The 16,996-nt window shown below is 57.3% G+C and overlaps 1 protein-coding gene across 4 annotated transcripts in view; it reads right to left on the bottom strand.

Annotated features, from left to right (window-relative positions):
- ZBTB16 (zinc finger and BTB domain containing 16) overlaps positions 1–15,357 on the bottom strand; it is a 54,569-nt gene extending 39,212 nt beyond the window's left edge. Inside the window, exons 1-2 of one of the 4 annotated variants that reach the window (XM_040084987.2) lie at positions 15,226–15,357; positions 13,168–14,509 (exon numbers count right to left, since the gene is read on the bottom strand). In XM_040084987.2, coding sequence (XP_039940921.1) covers positions 13,168–14,435 — 1,268 coding nt within the window. In that variant the 5' untranslated portion in view covers positions 14,436–14,509; positions 15,226–15,357. Of the gene's footprint in view, positions 1–13,167; positions 14,510–15,001; positions 15,103–15,225 lie in introns of those variants that run through there. The other 3 variants (XM_040084988.2, XM_040084985.2, XM_040084986.2) reach the window with 3 other exon arrangements.
- Between the last annotated feature and the right edge of the window lie 1,639 nt (positions 15,358–16,996).

Genomic DNA, 16,996 nt, shown 5'->3' with positions numbered 1-16,996 from the left:
AGTATCCCAAGGGAGCCGCTGTCCTGGTGTGCCAGCACAGTGCCAGGGAGGCTGTTTGCTCTGAGGCATTCAGCATCCCCAGACTCCTCACCTGGGCACTGCACTGAGCCATCCCAGGAGTCTGTTTTCCTACAGGAACCACACACTCAGGGATTTCCTCGGTACAGGGACGTTATACTGGCTGATGGCGGGGCGAACACCCGTGGCAGTTATCTCTGCTGCAGTAAAACACCGACCTTCAGTTTTAGGCAGGAGGTAATGTTCACCATCGATTAGATCCACCATAATCTGTTGATAATTACTATTATCTCTGAGTTAATCTTGTGAGAGGTCAACAGTTTTATAAAAAACTTGCAAGCTGTATTTTTTACCTTCCAACTTCATATCTGGGTCAAAAGGTCAATTACTGCAGCTTGCTGAGTTGGGATTTCAGAAAAAAAATATCTGCTCCCACCCCAAAGCCCCACTGGAGCATGGGGAACGTGAGCACGCACCCACCCTTGCACAGGCAAAGCACCCAAACTCTTGGGCTGAGAAGTCCAAGGGAAGAGTTTTCTCAAGTCAGGGCTCTCCCCGTTCATGAGCTGAGCTGGGGCTGGCTGCTCACACACTGAGGGGTTGGGGCACATCCCGAGCACCGGGATGCAGCCAGGGGATCCTGTGTCACTCTGGAGAATGCACGGTGCCTGCCTCGTGGCACAGTGCTCTGAAGATGCCAAACCCCACCCACAAAGCGCCGTGTGTGGGCAGCTGCCTCCCTGCCCCGCGTGCACAAAATGAGTGTTTAAACTCCTGGCCTCCGCTCCCACACCTACCCATGGAGTTGGCAAATGGAAGCAGAGCAGAAAGCTTTGGAGGGGCTGGGAGAAGCCTCAAAAATAGATGAAGCTGTGACCCGCACTCTGATCCTACCTGCCTCCCCGTGCTCTGCATCACCAGAGACCATCGCTGCTGTTATTTTACCCCCGTGACAGGATGCTGCCAGGCAGCTCTGGGCAATATTTTGCTCGGGGAGCAAAAAAACCCTTCGGTGCCGCTGCAGCCCCTCCCGTGAGTGCAGCCCGGGCCCGCAGAGCATTGCTCAACTGCTCGGCAGGCAGGTGTCATAAACAAGCAGGCACATGGCAAACATATCGATTTCCCGGAGCTTATCGCGCAGCAACCAGTGCTCAGTTACCAGGCTACTTTAATATGTAATTTACTGCGAGAAGGGAGAGTGGGGCTGAGGGTGGCTGGAATATTTACTGTGGGATGGACGGCGAGGAGGAAGGTGTGAGCAGCAGGGAAGTGCGGTGTCTCCTGCCTCCAGCCGTCCTCAGTATTTTCTAACTACTAAAAAAACCCCAACCCCTTGCTGTTGCGATGGAGTGTTTACACAGATGCCATTAATCTTCTTCTGCAACTGTTTACATTATGAAAATATAGTCTTAGCTGCCCAGGCTCTCCACCTCCTTCATTTAAATTCAGATGCTTAATTTCTGTCAAAACAGAGCCCACCAAAATCATCTCCATCCACTTCTGGTGCTCAACTTGCCTCATCATCTGGGAACTGCCTGTCAGAGTGGGGAGGGACCCCAGGTGGGAGACTGGAAAAGCGGGAGAGAGGTGGCATTTCAAAGGCTCCTCCTTTCCAGCCTAGATGGGACCAGATGTGAAAGCCAAGACCAAAGCCCAGCCTGAGATAATGCTCCCACCCTGCATCCAGCCATTCACTGGGAGGGGGGATGCTCGCCCTGACTCAGCACCTGCACCTGCCTGGGGAGGTTTGACAGCAAGCTGTCTCCCCAGCCCACCAGCAGGGTCTTGGTGGGGAAGGAACCATCCTCTCTCCCCCCTGGCCCTGTCCTGCATCCCAAGGTATTTTGCAGATGTGACCCTCAGGGGAATCCTGGGATCCACGGGAGGTTGGTGTTTTCACAATATTTAAAAAATCCTTCTTGTACCATGCCTCTCAGTAGAACTTTTGGAATTTACAAGATAAATACTGGTAATTTGATTCTTATCTTCTTCAAATCCAATTCTAAGGCAATTCTGTGTAAAGGACAGTAATTATAGCCCAAGGGGAAAGAAAAGGTAACCCATCAACGAGAACACACTGGAAATGTTTAAAGGGGTAACGTTTAAAGGGGTACAGGGCACTGAAAAGTTAAATAGATTTCAAATCTGCTCTTGCAAGAACAATAATATGTTGCGTGAAAATGAAGCTCAGCACCATTCCTGCTTCCCAGCTGCTCAGTGCTGTGCTGGAAGTGTCAGCAGCTGGGGCTGCATCCAGGTTGCTCTGCACATCCTTTTGGGACTGCCTGGCCACTCCAGAGCTGGGCTGGGACAGGCAGCAGGGCAGGGACAGCCCCATCTCTGTGCCAGACAGTCATGATGCTTTTCACCCTCATTTCCCTGGCATTATTTACTATGGAGAAGGCAAAGTTTATACACACAGGGGAAACTGACCAACAACAGACACTGAAAATGACAGAACCATCACTTGTAAGTTTCATATGTTATGGATTTTCCAACAAACACCCCTAAACATGGGATATTCTGGCTGCAAAACACGTCTGGAGGCCCAGGGGCCCCACGTGCTCCAGCCACCAAATGGTTCTCAGTTCACTGCTGAAGAGCACCCTGAAGAGGAGGAGGAGGAGGATGGTGGGGAGAGCGCATCGGCCACAGCCCAAACGTTACAGCTCCTATAAAATAATAAAACCCAAGTGCTGGGATGCAGAGCCAGGATGAGGCAGAAGATAATGCAGGAAGAATCAAAGGGATTTGGCAATCCAAACGGAGTCTTGTTTAATGAGCACTGCCACAGGCTGTCATTCCGCAGGCATTAACATCCATCGTTACCGTCCCTTCGAAGACGACACGGTTATTCCCTTTAACACGGTGACACTTGCAGCTAACTCATGTCTGACCCAGACAGCCAGGGCAGGCGCCGTGCGAGAGGTGACCAGAGGTAATTGAAAATACACTCGCTGCAGACCGAAGCAGAAGGGCTGCCTCAGCAGCAACCCTCGGAGCAACAGGTGACAGCGGTGGCACCTGGAGGATGACCGTCACGGGCGCACGGTAAATCAGCACTTTGCTGAGGCAGCGCTGGGCTGCCCGGGGCACGAGGAGCAGCAGAGCCACGGTCCCTGGAGCACACGGTCCCCAGAGCAGGAGGGCTGCGAGCAGCCCGGACTCGGTGGCTGCAAACCGCGGCACCGCGTGTGGTGACGGTGGAGGGCTCCTTCCTCCACACACACGGATCGCTGGTGGGAAGCTCGGCAAGCACGGCCGCTTCCTTCACTTAGCAACAAAGGTGCTAATTAGGGAGCGAGCTGTTCTCCACCTCCAGCCAGAGGAGGATGCGGCACAGCTGTGGGCAGCCGCCGAGCCTTTGGTGCCCCACCACACAGCCACGGCACTACGGGATATGGCAAAAAGCATCCCAGGTGTCATCCTCAGGAGATGCCATCTCTGTGACCCCTCAGTCAGCCCCCCAGCACCATGGTCCCCTCTTATGCCATCCTCTCCCCATCTTCTGGCCAGGCAGAGCTGGATTGGTCCCTCTCCCAGAGCAAGGTCCAGCGTAAGCTCTCCTCCCAGCGATGCCTGCATCCTTACCACTCAACCCACCAGAGGCCCCTGCTCCCACCAGCCACGTGCTGGCTGGTCATGGCCCGTGCTCCAGGGCAGCCTGCCACACATCCCACCCTGCTAAATAATGCATTGGGCAGCACTCACTACTGCAAGGGAAGGATCATAAACATTTCTGCACTGCTTTAAGTTACATTTGGTTCAACGCTGAGGGAAGAGCCACCTCCAGCTAAAGGGTCAGAGAAGCCAGAAATCAATAGAAGCACTTGCCTCTGCATCCCGAGATCCCAGTGTCCCTCCCCAGATCCACAGGCAGGACTGGGCTGGGGGAATCCCACAGGCGGGTCTGGGGGCATTCCCAGGCAGCCCCGGTGCTGCCCCACTCTCGGGTACTGCTGACTCAGCACCCTGCAGGCTGGGAGCTGCCAGTGGCCCAGTTCCCACCACAACACCCGTTTCCTACACGCAATCTTCCCCACAGCCCCAGAAATGCAAATCCCAAATTCCCCCAAAAAACCCCAACCAAATGCTGCCTTTCAGCTAGGGTGATGATGAAATGAAAGGCCGGGGGAGGCATAGCAAAGTCAGGATAGCTTTTCCCTATCCCTCCCCCATGGAGAAGACAGGAACCTGGGAAGCAAAACCAATTGCTTTTCACTTTTCTTCTACTATGAAAACCTGGGAAGGTTTTCATCCAAGTTATAATGTTCCTAAGATCATTCCTGCTACAGGAAGCAGGTTTTCTGCCAGTTTCATTGCACACGCTGGTTTCCACCACGGCAACACGTGCAAGAGAAGGCAAGGGCAGCGTGGGCAGAGCTGCCCAAAGAGGCTTCACGTGTTACAAGCGCCTCTGGTCACTGCTCTTATTCGCAGGAATGCCCTGCCCTGTGCTTGGCACTCGGGATCTTTTCTACGAACTGGGGGAAGGAAGAAAGAGAAGAGGAAATCACCTCGTTCCTGGTAAAAATAGCAAAACACCCTGGAGGGGGGGCGAGCGGGAGATACAGAGGGTTCCGGTTCTGAGCACCGTGCCATTTCGCAGAAAGGGGCCCCGGGGTGTGGGCTGGTGGTGCTCTGCACCCCGACCACCCCAGGGCAGAGAGGACCCAGCGCGGTGCTGTGGCGCACGTGGCAGCGTGGCCCGGCCGCCCAGCGCGCTGCCAGGGGCGCGGTGCGCCGGCGCCGTGCGGGGCAGGGGGCTGGCGAGGCGTGGGTGCTGCACAACGCCGCTGCCTTATCTCTCCCACGCACGGGACGTTTGCGTGTGCTGCACAGCCGGCTGTGACTGCCGCCCGTGCCCGGCTGAGATAAGATCCATCACCAGAGCTGCCTGTGCCGCGCTGTGGCAGCCCAGACTCTCACAGGCAGGGTCTCTCTGCACCGCGCATCCCCTCTGTACATCCTCCCTGTGCATCCCCTCAACAGGGAGACCTTTTCTGCTACAATTTGCACATCCCATTCCAGACCTGCGATAATAGAATGGCTTCGAATGGCTTAGGCTGGGAGAGACCTTAAAGCTCAGCCCATTTCAACCATGGGCAGGGACACCTTCCACTACCCCAGGCTGCTGCAAGCCCCAAGCCTGGCCTTGGACACTTCCAGGACGGGGCAGCCACAGCTTCTCTGGGAACCTGTGCCAGGGCCTTATATCACCCTTGCAGGTAAAGGTGATGCCAGAGCTCACAGCCATCTCTGCTCCTGCATGACAGCAAAGCCCTGAGAGACCAATGGAACAGCCAAAGACACGCAGTGAAATCTGGATGGCAACGAGCTGCCCCAAAAGCCTCGTGCTGCTGCACGCACTTTCAAGAAGGCTGGCTGGGTTTTGGTTGAGTTTTTTTAAAAACACAGCCTGTGCTGTGGTGAAACTGAATTTCTTGGAGTCACAGCCTTCCCGGGTTTACTCTGGGTATGCCAAAATTAGTACAACCTGTCCCTAAATACCATAATAAAAAAGACGTAGTAAGCGCTTTGCCTTTATTTATGTCAGTGGTGGTTTCAAGCAGGATGAATCATGCTTCCTCCTTAGCACTCCTTTCTAATATGATTTACTATAAATACTGCATGGAGACGAGAATGAGGGAAGGTGACCAAGGGCAAAGCATGTGGAGTCCAGCACCATCCTCAGACCCAGTGGCAAAAGCATAAAAGCACATTCAGTAGTTACAATGGAGTGGCAAACCACAGGTGGGTTGTAAGTAGTGCCGTACCTGATGTAGAAATCATAAAATCACAGAATATCCTGAACCCAAAAGGATCATCAACATCCAAGTACTGGCACAGCACAGGACAGCCCCCAAAATCCCACCATGTGTCTGAGAGCATTGCCCAAATGCTCCTCGAACTCTGGCAGGGTTGGTGGTTGGGAATCACAAAGGTTGGGAAAGATGTCTGAGAGCATTGAGACCACCTGCTTGCCCAGCACTGCCAAACCCACCAGTAAAACGTGTCCCCAAGTACGCCTACTACACGTCTTTTGAAGCCCGCTGCTGGTGATGGAAATGGCCTGGTGCTTGGGGCTGTGGGTTTTCTGAGTTTCTCTTTGCTTTTATGCACAGTTTCCTTTCTTTATAGGTCACCGAGGCGAGAGAGCAAGCACCTTCCTCCCCGCCACGAGCCGCAGATGGATGAAGGTGTATTTTTTCAAGTCAGGGGTGCACAGGTCCCCTTGGTGGTGCGGTGTGTATGGCAAACGCCACAGCACCGCCCGTGCCGGCACCCGGAGCGCTCCCCCGCTGCTGCGAGCCCGCCGCTCCTCGCACAGCACTGAACAGAGCCCGGGGTTATCAGCCCGGCTGATACACGCCGATAACCGGCCCATCTCCCGCGCTGACACCGCTAACAAAGCAGGGTGTTTAACGCTGATTTATGGCGGGCGGGCGGCTCTAGCCAGGCTTTGCGCGCCTTGCAGCGCTCGTGCCTGCGTGGAGAAGCTTTTCCTCAACCGCACGTTGCCGGCTTGTTTGCTAAACAACGTGCCAATAAAACAGCAATGAGAAAACGAGGGCCGATGGAAACCTGAACCAGCACAGCAGGGCGCGTATCCAACCATAATCTACTTAAAATCAGTTAAGAACACTACAGCGAAAATGATCCAGGGCGGCCCTGGCCCCCGGCCAGCGCGTGAGCCCGGGCCGCAAAGGCTCGCTCCCGCAACCCCGATTTTAGGGCAACGCTCCCTCCTTCAGATGCAGCGACCTCTTGCCAAAAAGAAGAATCAACCTATTTTGTGAATGACGTGGTCCAACAGCACCTGTACTCTTCCAGAGGTACCTGCTGTTCTGCTGCCAGCACAGAAGTTACCCAGAGCACTGCCAGCGGGAACCAGCGTGCTCCAAACTGGAACCAAGTGGTTCAGGCATGCCTCAGCCTGGGTAAAGATTATATAGAATGGACACACAGGTGATGCTCCTGAAAACCCCACAGCAGGCCTGAGCAACTGGGGTTGAGCCTGGGAACAAAAGTAGATGTCACAACTGCACTGGAAACTCATCAGCCAATGATAAAGGTGTCTGGCCACACGCAGACCCCCCTGCCATGTCTGCATTTATTCCAAATGATGTAAGAACCTTCCCCTGCTGCTCGTAAGATATCCTGCCTGAAATTCCCTTTGTGCCACCCTCCCTGTTTCAGCTGGTACCTGTCACACCACCAAACTCCACCAGGGCCACGGTGCACGCCAAGTTCTGTCCAGGTCACCGGCTGCAGAGTGGGATGCAGATCCCTTCCAGCAAAGGAGGGAGCAATGCCCTGCAAAGGACTGATCCCACCATAAAGCGCTGAGCCAGGCCGGGGAGAAGAACCCCTCACAGGCAGAGTGACACAAGCCAGGACTGCCGGGTGAGGAGGAATGAATGGAATAGGCTAATTTACACAGGAAGTGAGCACTTACCAGACCCTTCATCCCAACACACAAAACCCTCTGCCATATCTGGAAGCAATTACACCCAGTTAACATGATCTGCCTGCCACTAAAATTAACTGCAAACAGAAATATTTTTCACTTTTGCAACAGGAGATGCCATGGCCCCGTGTTTGGCTGCCGGGAAATATTTAGTAATTACTCATTTAAAGCCTCTCTTGAAGCTGTCAAGGGGGGCAGGGGGGGAATAAAAGAAAAATCTTGCTAATTGCAGGCAAAAAGGAAAATGCAGATCATTTTACTCTATCCAAGGAAAACAGATTTACAGACTGGTGTAACTAAAGAACCAACATCCCGCAGAAGCAGCGAAGGCTGCAGGAATGCTCTGTCACCAACAGCCCGGGCTGCTCTGCACCACTCCCATGTTCCACAGGGAAGGAAGAAAGGGTGGACAGAGTCGCCCCTGAACCAGCACAGGCTCTGCAGGGCCCTCTGTACAGCCGTAAAGGCATTTTAACCAACGTCACTGTGCGAGGTGTAACGAGGACTGAGGATGCGATTCTCATCGAGCTGCTGCAGCAACAGCCAGCTCTGCAGAAAAGCCACCCAAGTGTCCTCAGTGCAGCAGGTTTCGTGCACTGGGGTCCCAGCCCTGCAGCCATGGGTTCCTGGTCCCTGGGAAGGGAGCGGTGCTGGGGAAGGGGCTGCACAGCAGGCAGAGAGCAGGCAACGATGCCATCACGGCCCTGGATGTCCCCCTGCAAGGTGTCAGAAGCACCAGGCATCATGACCAGGAGAAACCAGAGTTTCACTGGGCAGGGGGAAACAAAGAAACAAACAAGTACACTGTAGTAGGTGTTTTCTGATGGGAACCTCAGAGCTTCGCTTTTGAATGCACTGCACGCATAACTAAACTGATGCAGGATAATAAACTGATGGAATAATGTGGAAGCTTTTCTCCCTCCACACTTGGAGCTGAGTATGGAAATGGTTAAGTCACCCACTGAATAAATCAAAAGTTCAAGGCTGCAACATACCACGTTGTATTCCCCCTCTACCCATGACAAGAACCAGAGAGCCCCCGAAATCCCAAGCATCCTGCGCGGGGTCTCGGCCAGCGCTCACAGGTTACACGCTCGGGGTCAGCGCTGTGGACCTTAGCTGCAACATTCATTTCCTGAGCGGGGCACGTCCCCCTGCCCATAAAGCTAATAAGAGCTTCCTCGCCCGGCTGCCCTGCACCGCGGCCCGGCAGCCGGGAACGCTGGTTTCCATTAGCCCCTTATGATGCCAGGTGCCGCTAATAAGGCCCATCAGCAAGAAACAAGAGCTGCCAGGTCATCCCCGAACTCTGGAAGTAATCATGGGCAGAGTTTGGGGGGCTGCTGCCCTGGCTTTTCCTTCCCTCCCCCCCTTGCTTTCCATTTTTCCTCCTTTTTTCAAGAGTTTAAATTGCAGTGGAACATAAATTGACGAATGCTTAAAATAAAATAAAAAACAACTACTGTATTCAGCTACTGAAATTAACACTAATAACATCTCACAAAGCACTTGGGATCCGATTTATCACGTTTATTGCTTTAATGGTACACTGCATCTGTTTCTCACTGTGACATGCCGAGCTGTGCCAATGTGCCTAATGGCATTAGCAGTACAACGCTCAGCTAATCCAGGTGGAGAGAGGGGAGGTGAGGCTGCCAGAGGAAAAGCCAAAGGCTGGATCCAGAAGGGAAGCTGCAGTTTTCCCAAGCAGGATCGTTTCAGACTGGTGGGAGCATCAATGCCTGGCCCTGAACACTGGTGCTGCTGGTAGCAGTCTGGCAGATCCACAGCTTTTCTGTCCTTCAATGGGAAAAGGGCACAAATCTGGAGTTTGGGTGCAGTGGCTGGCCAGCAGCCACTGGGGCAGAGCAAGCCTCCTTAGCCCTGTCCTTTCTCCACTGGCACACACACATCTTTAGCTGACGGCTCAGCCATGGAACCTCAAAATGCAGAGCAGACCTGACGGGTGGCATGGAAGCTTTCCCCAAGGTACATTCCCCCATATGACAGTGAGGACAAGCACCTTCTGCCCAAAATCGCCCCATGAGGAGCATTCACCCACCACTGGCCTCCACTGGCCTCATGACACCATCACCACGAAAGCACTTTTGCTTTCCAGACCAGCACCTCCACCTCGCACTGACACACGTGCTGCCAGCAGCTGCACCGCCGTGCCAGGTGAATTCCCGGGCAGCGCTGGCTTGGGATCTTCGACCGTGCCATAAATAAAGTGTATGGGATCACATCCCCGCTGGCAGCCTTCCCACTCTCTATCACTTTATAAAATACACGGTTTAATTTTTTAAAAAAGTTTTAAAGTATTTAACTTCCTGATGACAAATTATGCCAGGCTCAGTTGGCAGCTCAGCACAGATCTCGCCTCGCAGCTTGGAGGTTTTCCTTCACAAAACAGCCCCCAAAAGGGCCACTGAACTCTGGCTTTTTTGTCTGCAATTAGAAGCGACGATCAATACTAACATTAGATTAAGTCTGAACTTTGCTGAACCCAGAAGGAAATCTTTTATAAAAAAAATTAAAGACTCGACGACTCAATCTACACTCAATTAGTCAAAATCATAAGCTTGGTAAGGAAGAAAAAAAATGGATCACGCAGCAGCCAGCGGGTTCAGGGACCTGAAAACCCCGATCAGAGGCAGCACCAAGGCTTTTGGCCACTTGGCCCCCCAAAGGTCACAGCTTGGCGCCCCTGGGTATGACACGGCACATTCAGTGCTGCCACGAGGCCAAGGAGCCGTGTTACCTCACTGGGCCAGGGCAGAGCACTGTCCCTCGGGCACTGTCTGTCACCAGGGCCAGTGGCCCCCTGCGCTCGCCGAGGCCAGGCCAACCCTCTGATCTCCTTTTTCCTGCACGTGCTTCCCATACTAATGAAGACAGGAACAACACTCAGAAGGCTCCAAGACTATAAACATATATGTTTACACTTCCATAGGCATGTGTGTGGGTAAACAAACAGCCCCGCCATATGCATGGGCTGCCTGCGCTCTGCAAACAGGCTCGGCACGCACTGGCTCACCGAGCTCCTGCGGAACGAGCGGCGTTGGCGCAGGGCGGCTTCGGGCTCTGTTGCCTCCCGGGGCTCGGCACGTGGAAGCTGTCACACCGGCAGCCAAACGCCCCACGGAACAGTGAAGTACCCCCCGCCCCTGCCCCTGGCCCCAGCTCACCACAGCTGGGAACGGCTCCGCTCGGGCACCTCCACCTCGCATTGGGGTCGGAAAGCAAAACCACAGCAGCGAGTGCGCGGCAGAAAGAGGTCAGCGAAAGTCAACGAGTGACACCGTGGTGCCCCTGGCACATCCTGCCCCCCTCCAGCCGCTTGGGGAGGTGGTGCCCAGACCCCAGTGCAGGGCACAGATCCCCAGGCCCCCTCACCAGCAGGCAGTGGAGCGAAGAGGAGCCCGCAGCCAGCACGGTGCAGCTGCCACCAGAGCTGCTCCGGCACAGAGCTGCAGATCCCAACTCAGCGCAGATGCTGTTTAACAGCTCCATGAATACAATAGGATCCAACAAATCCTCCCCAAATGGTAATTCTCACAACGTATTAGAAAGCAAACAGTATAAAAAAGCCACATGAGACCCTGTCTACACACAAACCACCTGGGATTTAGACTTTGGAGGCCAGGGAGGGAGTTCATTGGACTGTTACCCAATGCCTTTCAACATGGACGGTCTTACAGATCAGTTTAAACACGGCTCAAAGGATTTGGCTAACCCTGCAAAGTTTGCCAGCACCAGGTAATTGGTCTGAAAGCAAGAACAGCCAGAGTTTGGTGCTGGCTTCAGCAACTGCCTTTAAGGCTGTGCTGGCAGGGGCCAGTACTGAGCTCCGTGCTCCAGGCAGACCCCGAGCCCGCGGAGCATGGTGTGTGCCCAGCCGCACGATAAGGATCATGAATAAGTGAGAAATAAGCTACGGCTGCAGCAGCGGCTGTCAAAACAAGCTGAGCCCGGGAAGGCGCTGTGAAATAGGGGCTGCTGTGCTGGACAGCTGGGCCATGCTCCCTCATCTCTCGACCACGCGGGGAAGGATCTGACCGCGCAGCTCTCCCTCCCTCTGGACAGATTCACGGCTGGCGACAGGAGCCTCCGGACAGCCCCAGCATCGCCCTCCGCTGCGCCCACAGCAATTGCTGCTCTGGGCTTGGAGGGGGAAAGGGAGAGCCTTGAGACCGTGGCAGAAAGGCACGTTAAAATTCTCCCTGAGCCCTCACTGCAGCTCTCCCGGTGACGTTCGGTCTGCATCACTGCACGGCCGAGGCGGCTTCGGGGACGTAACCAACGCCAGCCCCAGCTCTCCCGCTTGCGAGAGGGGGAAACAAAGCCGAGAGCGGCCGAGCCCCCACAGGGAGCCGAGGACCCTCGAGGGGTGAAGGCGGCTCCCTGCAGGGTCCATGCGGCAGAGCGAGGGGCGACGCTGCCAGCGCTCGCAGAGCGGCGCAGGGCTGAGGATCCCGGCTCGGCAGCTGCCGCCCTGCACCCGGAGCGCTCACGGGCTGAGCGTACGGGGAGCCGCTGCCCCGGCAGTGTCCGCTGCTCCGGCAGCAGCGATCCCGCCGGCAGCACCGACTGCCCCGCCAGAGGCACGGACACCGGCCCTGGAGCGCCTCGTGTGCATCAGGACTAATTAACCTGTTGATTCGCTAAAAACCTGACAGGGTGCGCAGCAAGGGGAGGCGGGGAGAAGCTACGGCACCATGTCGGTGATGTCTTCCCTAGGCAGGACGCTGCTGTCCTGTCGCGGGGCTGCAGCCACACCGGGGGCCAGAGCAGCGCTCACCGGAGCACGTCCAGAGCCACGCGATTTGACTGGCGACGCCGATTTTGGCGTGGTAATTAACGTGGCTCCCTTCCCCAGCCAAACCAGGGAACCAAGCCCTGGTTCCTGAACCACGACCAGGAGGCAATAAACAGCGGAGCACTGAGCTCGGTGTCAGCGACCAGCACCACGTTCCCACCCCGCAGCTGGGAGTGGGCACACAGATACCCCCACCCTGAGCAGGGGAGTCCCGAAGCTGCATCTGCGGCCACTGGAGGTCCAGCCCTTCACCTTCCCCGCAGGGACAGACCCACGGCTCTGCGGCAGCCAGAGCCCCCTCTGCTCGCCCTGGCGTTACCCAGCCTGACCCCCGCGCCCCTTTATGCAGTGTAAATGTTTCATAAACCTGGAAGCTGAGCAGCACGAAACCCCCCAGGCTGGCAAGTCACCACACCTTGCCAATGCTCCCCGTGCTGTCGCGCCCCGGCACTGGCACAGGACGGACCAGCTCGCAGCAGAGAGTGGACGAGTGCTGTCTGTCCCCACTGCATCTCTCCATGCTCAGATCCCTAAACTCAAAGGATAGCAACCGTGAGCTGCTTGGATGATGCCAGTCAGGGAAACAGGTGGGGTTTATGCTCGCAGGAAACACCGACGGCCCCAGCTCATCCGGGCTGTCCCCAGCCAGCGCTCACGGGAAAGAACCTTCTGGCACGGTCACCAGACCTGGGGGAGCTGCAACAGCCATCCCTCTGAGAATGCTACTCCACGAGCTGGTTTTGGGATACACGACAGAAACTTTGTACCAGCGCGTACAGCGCTTAGCCAGAAACTGAAACCCTCTGGTGAGACCCTGGCTGCCCGGTGCAGCACGCCACGGCACGGCCTCGGCACTCACCTGTGCTGCTCGAGGGTCTCGTTGTCCGGCAGCTCTGCCCCACACACGCTGCACTGCTCACCCAGGGCTCTGCTCTCTGTCTTCATGCCGGCTGCCAGCTCCCCCAGCTTGCTGAACAGCTCCCGCTGGATGAAGCCCTGGGGCAGCAGCCCACCATAGGCGCTGAAGTCCATGGAGACAGCCAGGGCCGGCTGCACGTGCAGGGCGGACGCCACGGTGGGCGGCACGCCGAGCACCGGCTCAGTCTTGTGGTTCGGCAGCAGCGAGTAGATGCCCAAGGGTTTCTCTCCCGGGCCAGTGACGGATGGCTCCGGCCCCAGCGGCAGCCCCTGGCCAGGCTCAGGGGGTGGCTCGGCACCCTCCTCACGGGTGTAGTGCAGTTCACGGGCACTGGTGATGACGCTGCTGCGGGTCGGGGTGCCAGGTCCTTCCTTGCCCTTCTCGTCTGGCTTCTCCCCACTGGAGCCACCGGGCTCTGCTGTCCGGGGGCTGTCATGGCTGGAGGCCTCATCCACCTGCATTGCTTCAGTTTTGACTTCGGCGAGGCCAGAGGGGCGGCGGGTGGTGGCAGAGCGTGAGTCCTCGGGGGCACTGGGTGGCAGGGCGCCCTGCAGCAGCGACTGCCCGATGGTCATCAAGCTGTCCACCGCTGCCTTGGTGGGGCTCATGGAAGAGAGGGAGCAGTAGGACGCGGAGGCAGAGGGGCTCTGCTCCACTGTGGCTGCCGGCAGACTCTGGCTGGCCATGCCAGCACAGCCACCTTCCTCACCAGCGGGCTTGGAGATGAAGAGGCCCTTGATGTACCTCGACTTCCTCTCCTCCTCCTCCTCAGTGGTGGCGGCGGCAGCTCCATCAGCCATGGCGACCTCGGTGTCATTGTCCTCAGAAGCCTGTATAGTCTCCAGGATCTTCAGGCACTGCTCCTCCAGGTACTCTATTTCCAGGATCTCGGCAGCATAGAGCAGGTCGTCCAGGTCCTCGACCTTGGCTTGTAGGGTGGCGGTGTACGCGTACTCCAGGATCTGCTGGAACGTCTTTGGCGAGAGGAAGTCCAGGGTGTAGTGCTGGCTGTTGCGGTGGAAGAGGATCTCGAACATCTTGCTGGTGCAGGCCAGCACGGTCCGGTGCGCATGGAACTCCTGGCTGTCCACCATGATGACCACGTCGCACAGCGTCCCCGCCAGGCGCATCTGGTTGGCTTTGTGCAGCAGCCCGGTGGGGTGGCAGGGGTTCTGCAGCTGGATCAGCCCCATCTTAGTCAGATCCATGGCGCGCCCCAGGCTCACACATCAGGGTGTCTCGCCGTCACTCAAATCTGGGACCAGCTTTGTGTGCCGACTATCTGCGAAAACAAAAGGCGGAGGGGGAGAGGAGCAGAGTGGAGCGGGAAAGGGGGAGCGGGGAGGGAAGAGACGAAAGAGAGTGAAAAGGGGAAAAAAGAGAAAAAAGGAGGGGGCGATAGAAAAGCCGGGTGGCGAAAGGAGAGTAGAAGGGAGCAGGGAGTAGAAGGGAGCAGGGAGAAGGGAGAGGGGAGGAGAGGGAAGTTAGTCCGCAGCCCAGCAGCGACTCGTCCAAAAGTTTCCGCGCTTCTCGGCGGATTCGCTCCCGGCGGAGCCGCGTCGCCGCCACCGCCGGCCGGGAAAGGCAAGGGAGGGAAGGGAGAGGAAGGTGCGCATCCCCCGCCGCCGCCCGGCTCCAGCTCCGGCCGCCCCGTCCCGCCGGCAGCGCGGCCCCATCAGGTGCGCGGCGAAGCGACGGAGCCCCGGCCCCACGGCGGTCCCGGGGCGGGGGACGCGGGGGGTCCCGGTGCCGCCCCCCCCTCGCCCGCACTCACGGCGGCCGGCGGCTGCTCCGGCAGTTCGCACTGCCCGCTCTCATCGCCGCCGCCGCCGCTCGCCGCGCCGCGCAGCAAATCACGGCGGCGCCGGCCCCCGGGCCGCCCCGCGCCCGCGTCAGGCCGCCCCCACCCACCCACCCACCCGGCCAGCCAGCACCGCCCGCCCCCGCCGGGCTGAGTGCGGGCGCCCCCGCCCGGGCCCGCCCCGCGCAGCCCCGCACCTTGCGGGGAGCGCAGCGGCTGGACAGCGCTGCCGACAACAAACATGGAGGAGCCGGAGGCGGCGGCGGGGAGCCCGGCACCCGGAAGCCCGGCGGTACCGGGGAGCGGCACCGGGCAGCGGCGCGGCTGCCCCCGGGCCCGCTGCGAGCGGGGCTGCGCGCCCCGACGGGCTGCGCCCACCGCCCCGACGGGCTGCGCCACCGCCGCGCCAGACAAAGCCGCCCCCCGCGCCGCGCCTGGGCGGACCCCCGGCCCCGGGGGTGGAGACGGTAAAAACCAACCCCGGAGCCCAGTTTGGGGTCCGGTGGCGGATTCCGACCGGGAGCCGCGGCGGTTGTGACGTGATGTGACACCGAGCGCGTTATCGCCCCGACGAAGCTGGTTTTTCTTCCCCCCTCCCCCGCGCGTTAAAATAGTGACGCCGTGACGGCGCCGCTTGTATGTAGGGATGTGGTGGGTGCCCGCTCCCCAGGTCGGGCTCTCCCACGAGGGTCGGCTTCGGGAAGGGAGCGAAGCGCACGGGGACACGCCAGCCACACCGTGTGACACCGGCAACAGCGCTGGCAGCGGCACGAGCAGCGGGCCACGCACCGAGCTGTGCCCCGAGCATCCTCGAGTCAGGAGGTGCGGGTGCCTCAGCTCCTCGGCGGTGCCCACGCTCAGCGCGCCGAGAGACCGGTGTAATCCTCGGGGAGGGGCAGGGTGGCAGCCACACAGCTCTCCCTTCTTCCCTCCCTCCCCGCTGCGCCCGTGGCACAGCACAGCCAGCGCAGGGCCCGGTATCGTCAGCTAAAACAACAAACGCGGACGGCATTAGTACAAAGATACCCTTGGGGTAAAGCAGCGCAAATGTAATCTAAGGAGAACGTTATGGGGAAGTGTGTTTATAATTATAATGGGATTTAATGTACTTTGGGACCAGATGATAGCAGTCATTTAACGAGAACAGCCTAATAACGGAGGCCTCACGATGCACGGCGGCGCTGCGCGGGTTATTAGACGCGTGTGATAACGCCGCCCTCGCCGTACTATAGTTAAGGGTAAGGCATCAGCTTACTCCTATTTTTTCGGGGGTTATAACTCTGCCGCTGTAATTGGCAGAGAGCAGGGACGCACCGCACAGGCAGCCAGCGTGCCTGCAGGATGGGGTTTTTAATTGTCGCAAACTGCTTGAGTTCCTCCCTCTTCCAGACTTTAAAATCCAAACAGCTGAGAGGGGGAAATAGTGAGACTCTGTGGTTTCAGGTGTTTGTTTACCCTTCTCTAACTTTTAAAAGGCTTGATTTCAGGACTGAAATTTTGCAGGCAGTTAGGGGTATGTTTTTAGTGTAGCTCACATGAAATTAAGCTGCGTGAGTCCCATTAGCAATAATGGAAATCCCACGGCTAAATTCCCAGGCAGCATCCTGAAAATTAACCCCCCCAGTCCTTCCTGTCAACTGGTGCGTTGCACTTTTTGTTGCTCCTCTAATACGTATAGTAAAAGCTACTGAATTGTTTAAGGCACCAGCTTCCCCCAGCCGCCGGTTACCAAAGGCAGCGACCAGTTTGGTGACCCTGACCAGGGACACCCCACATCCCCTGGCAGTGGGGCTGCCCAGCACCTGCACCCCACAGGTGAGACCCACAGAGATGCTTGGAAAGCTACAGCCACGGCCTTCAGGGTCACTTCCCCGTGTCCTGGCAAGGGAGTCAATCCCTCGTCACTCCTCCCCGGTACCTTCCATTTCCTTTCCATCTCTCCCCATCAGTTTCCAATTTATTTACTTT

The sequence above is a fragment of the Hirundo rustica genome, chromosome 23 (genome assembly GCF_015227805.2).
Source record: "Hirundo rustica isolate bHirRus1 chromosome 23, bHirRus1.pri.v3, whole genome shotgun sequence".
Lineage (NCBI taxonomy): Eukaryota > Metazoa > Chordata > Aves > Passeriformes > Hirundinidae > Hirundo > Hirundo rustica.
This window is presented reverse-complemented; position numbering and strand designations above follow the sequence as displayed.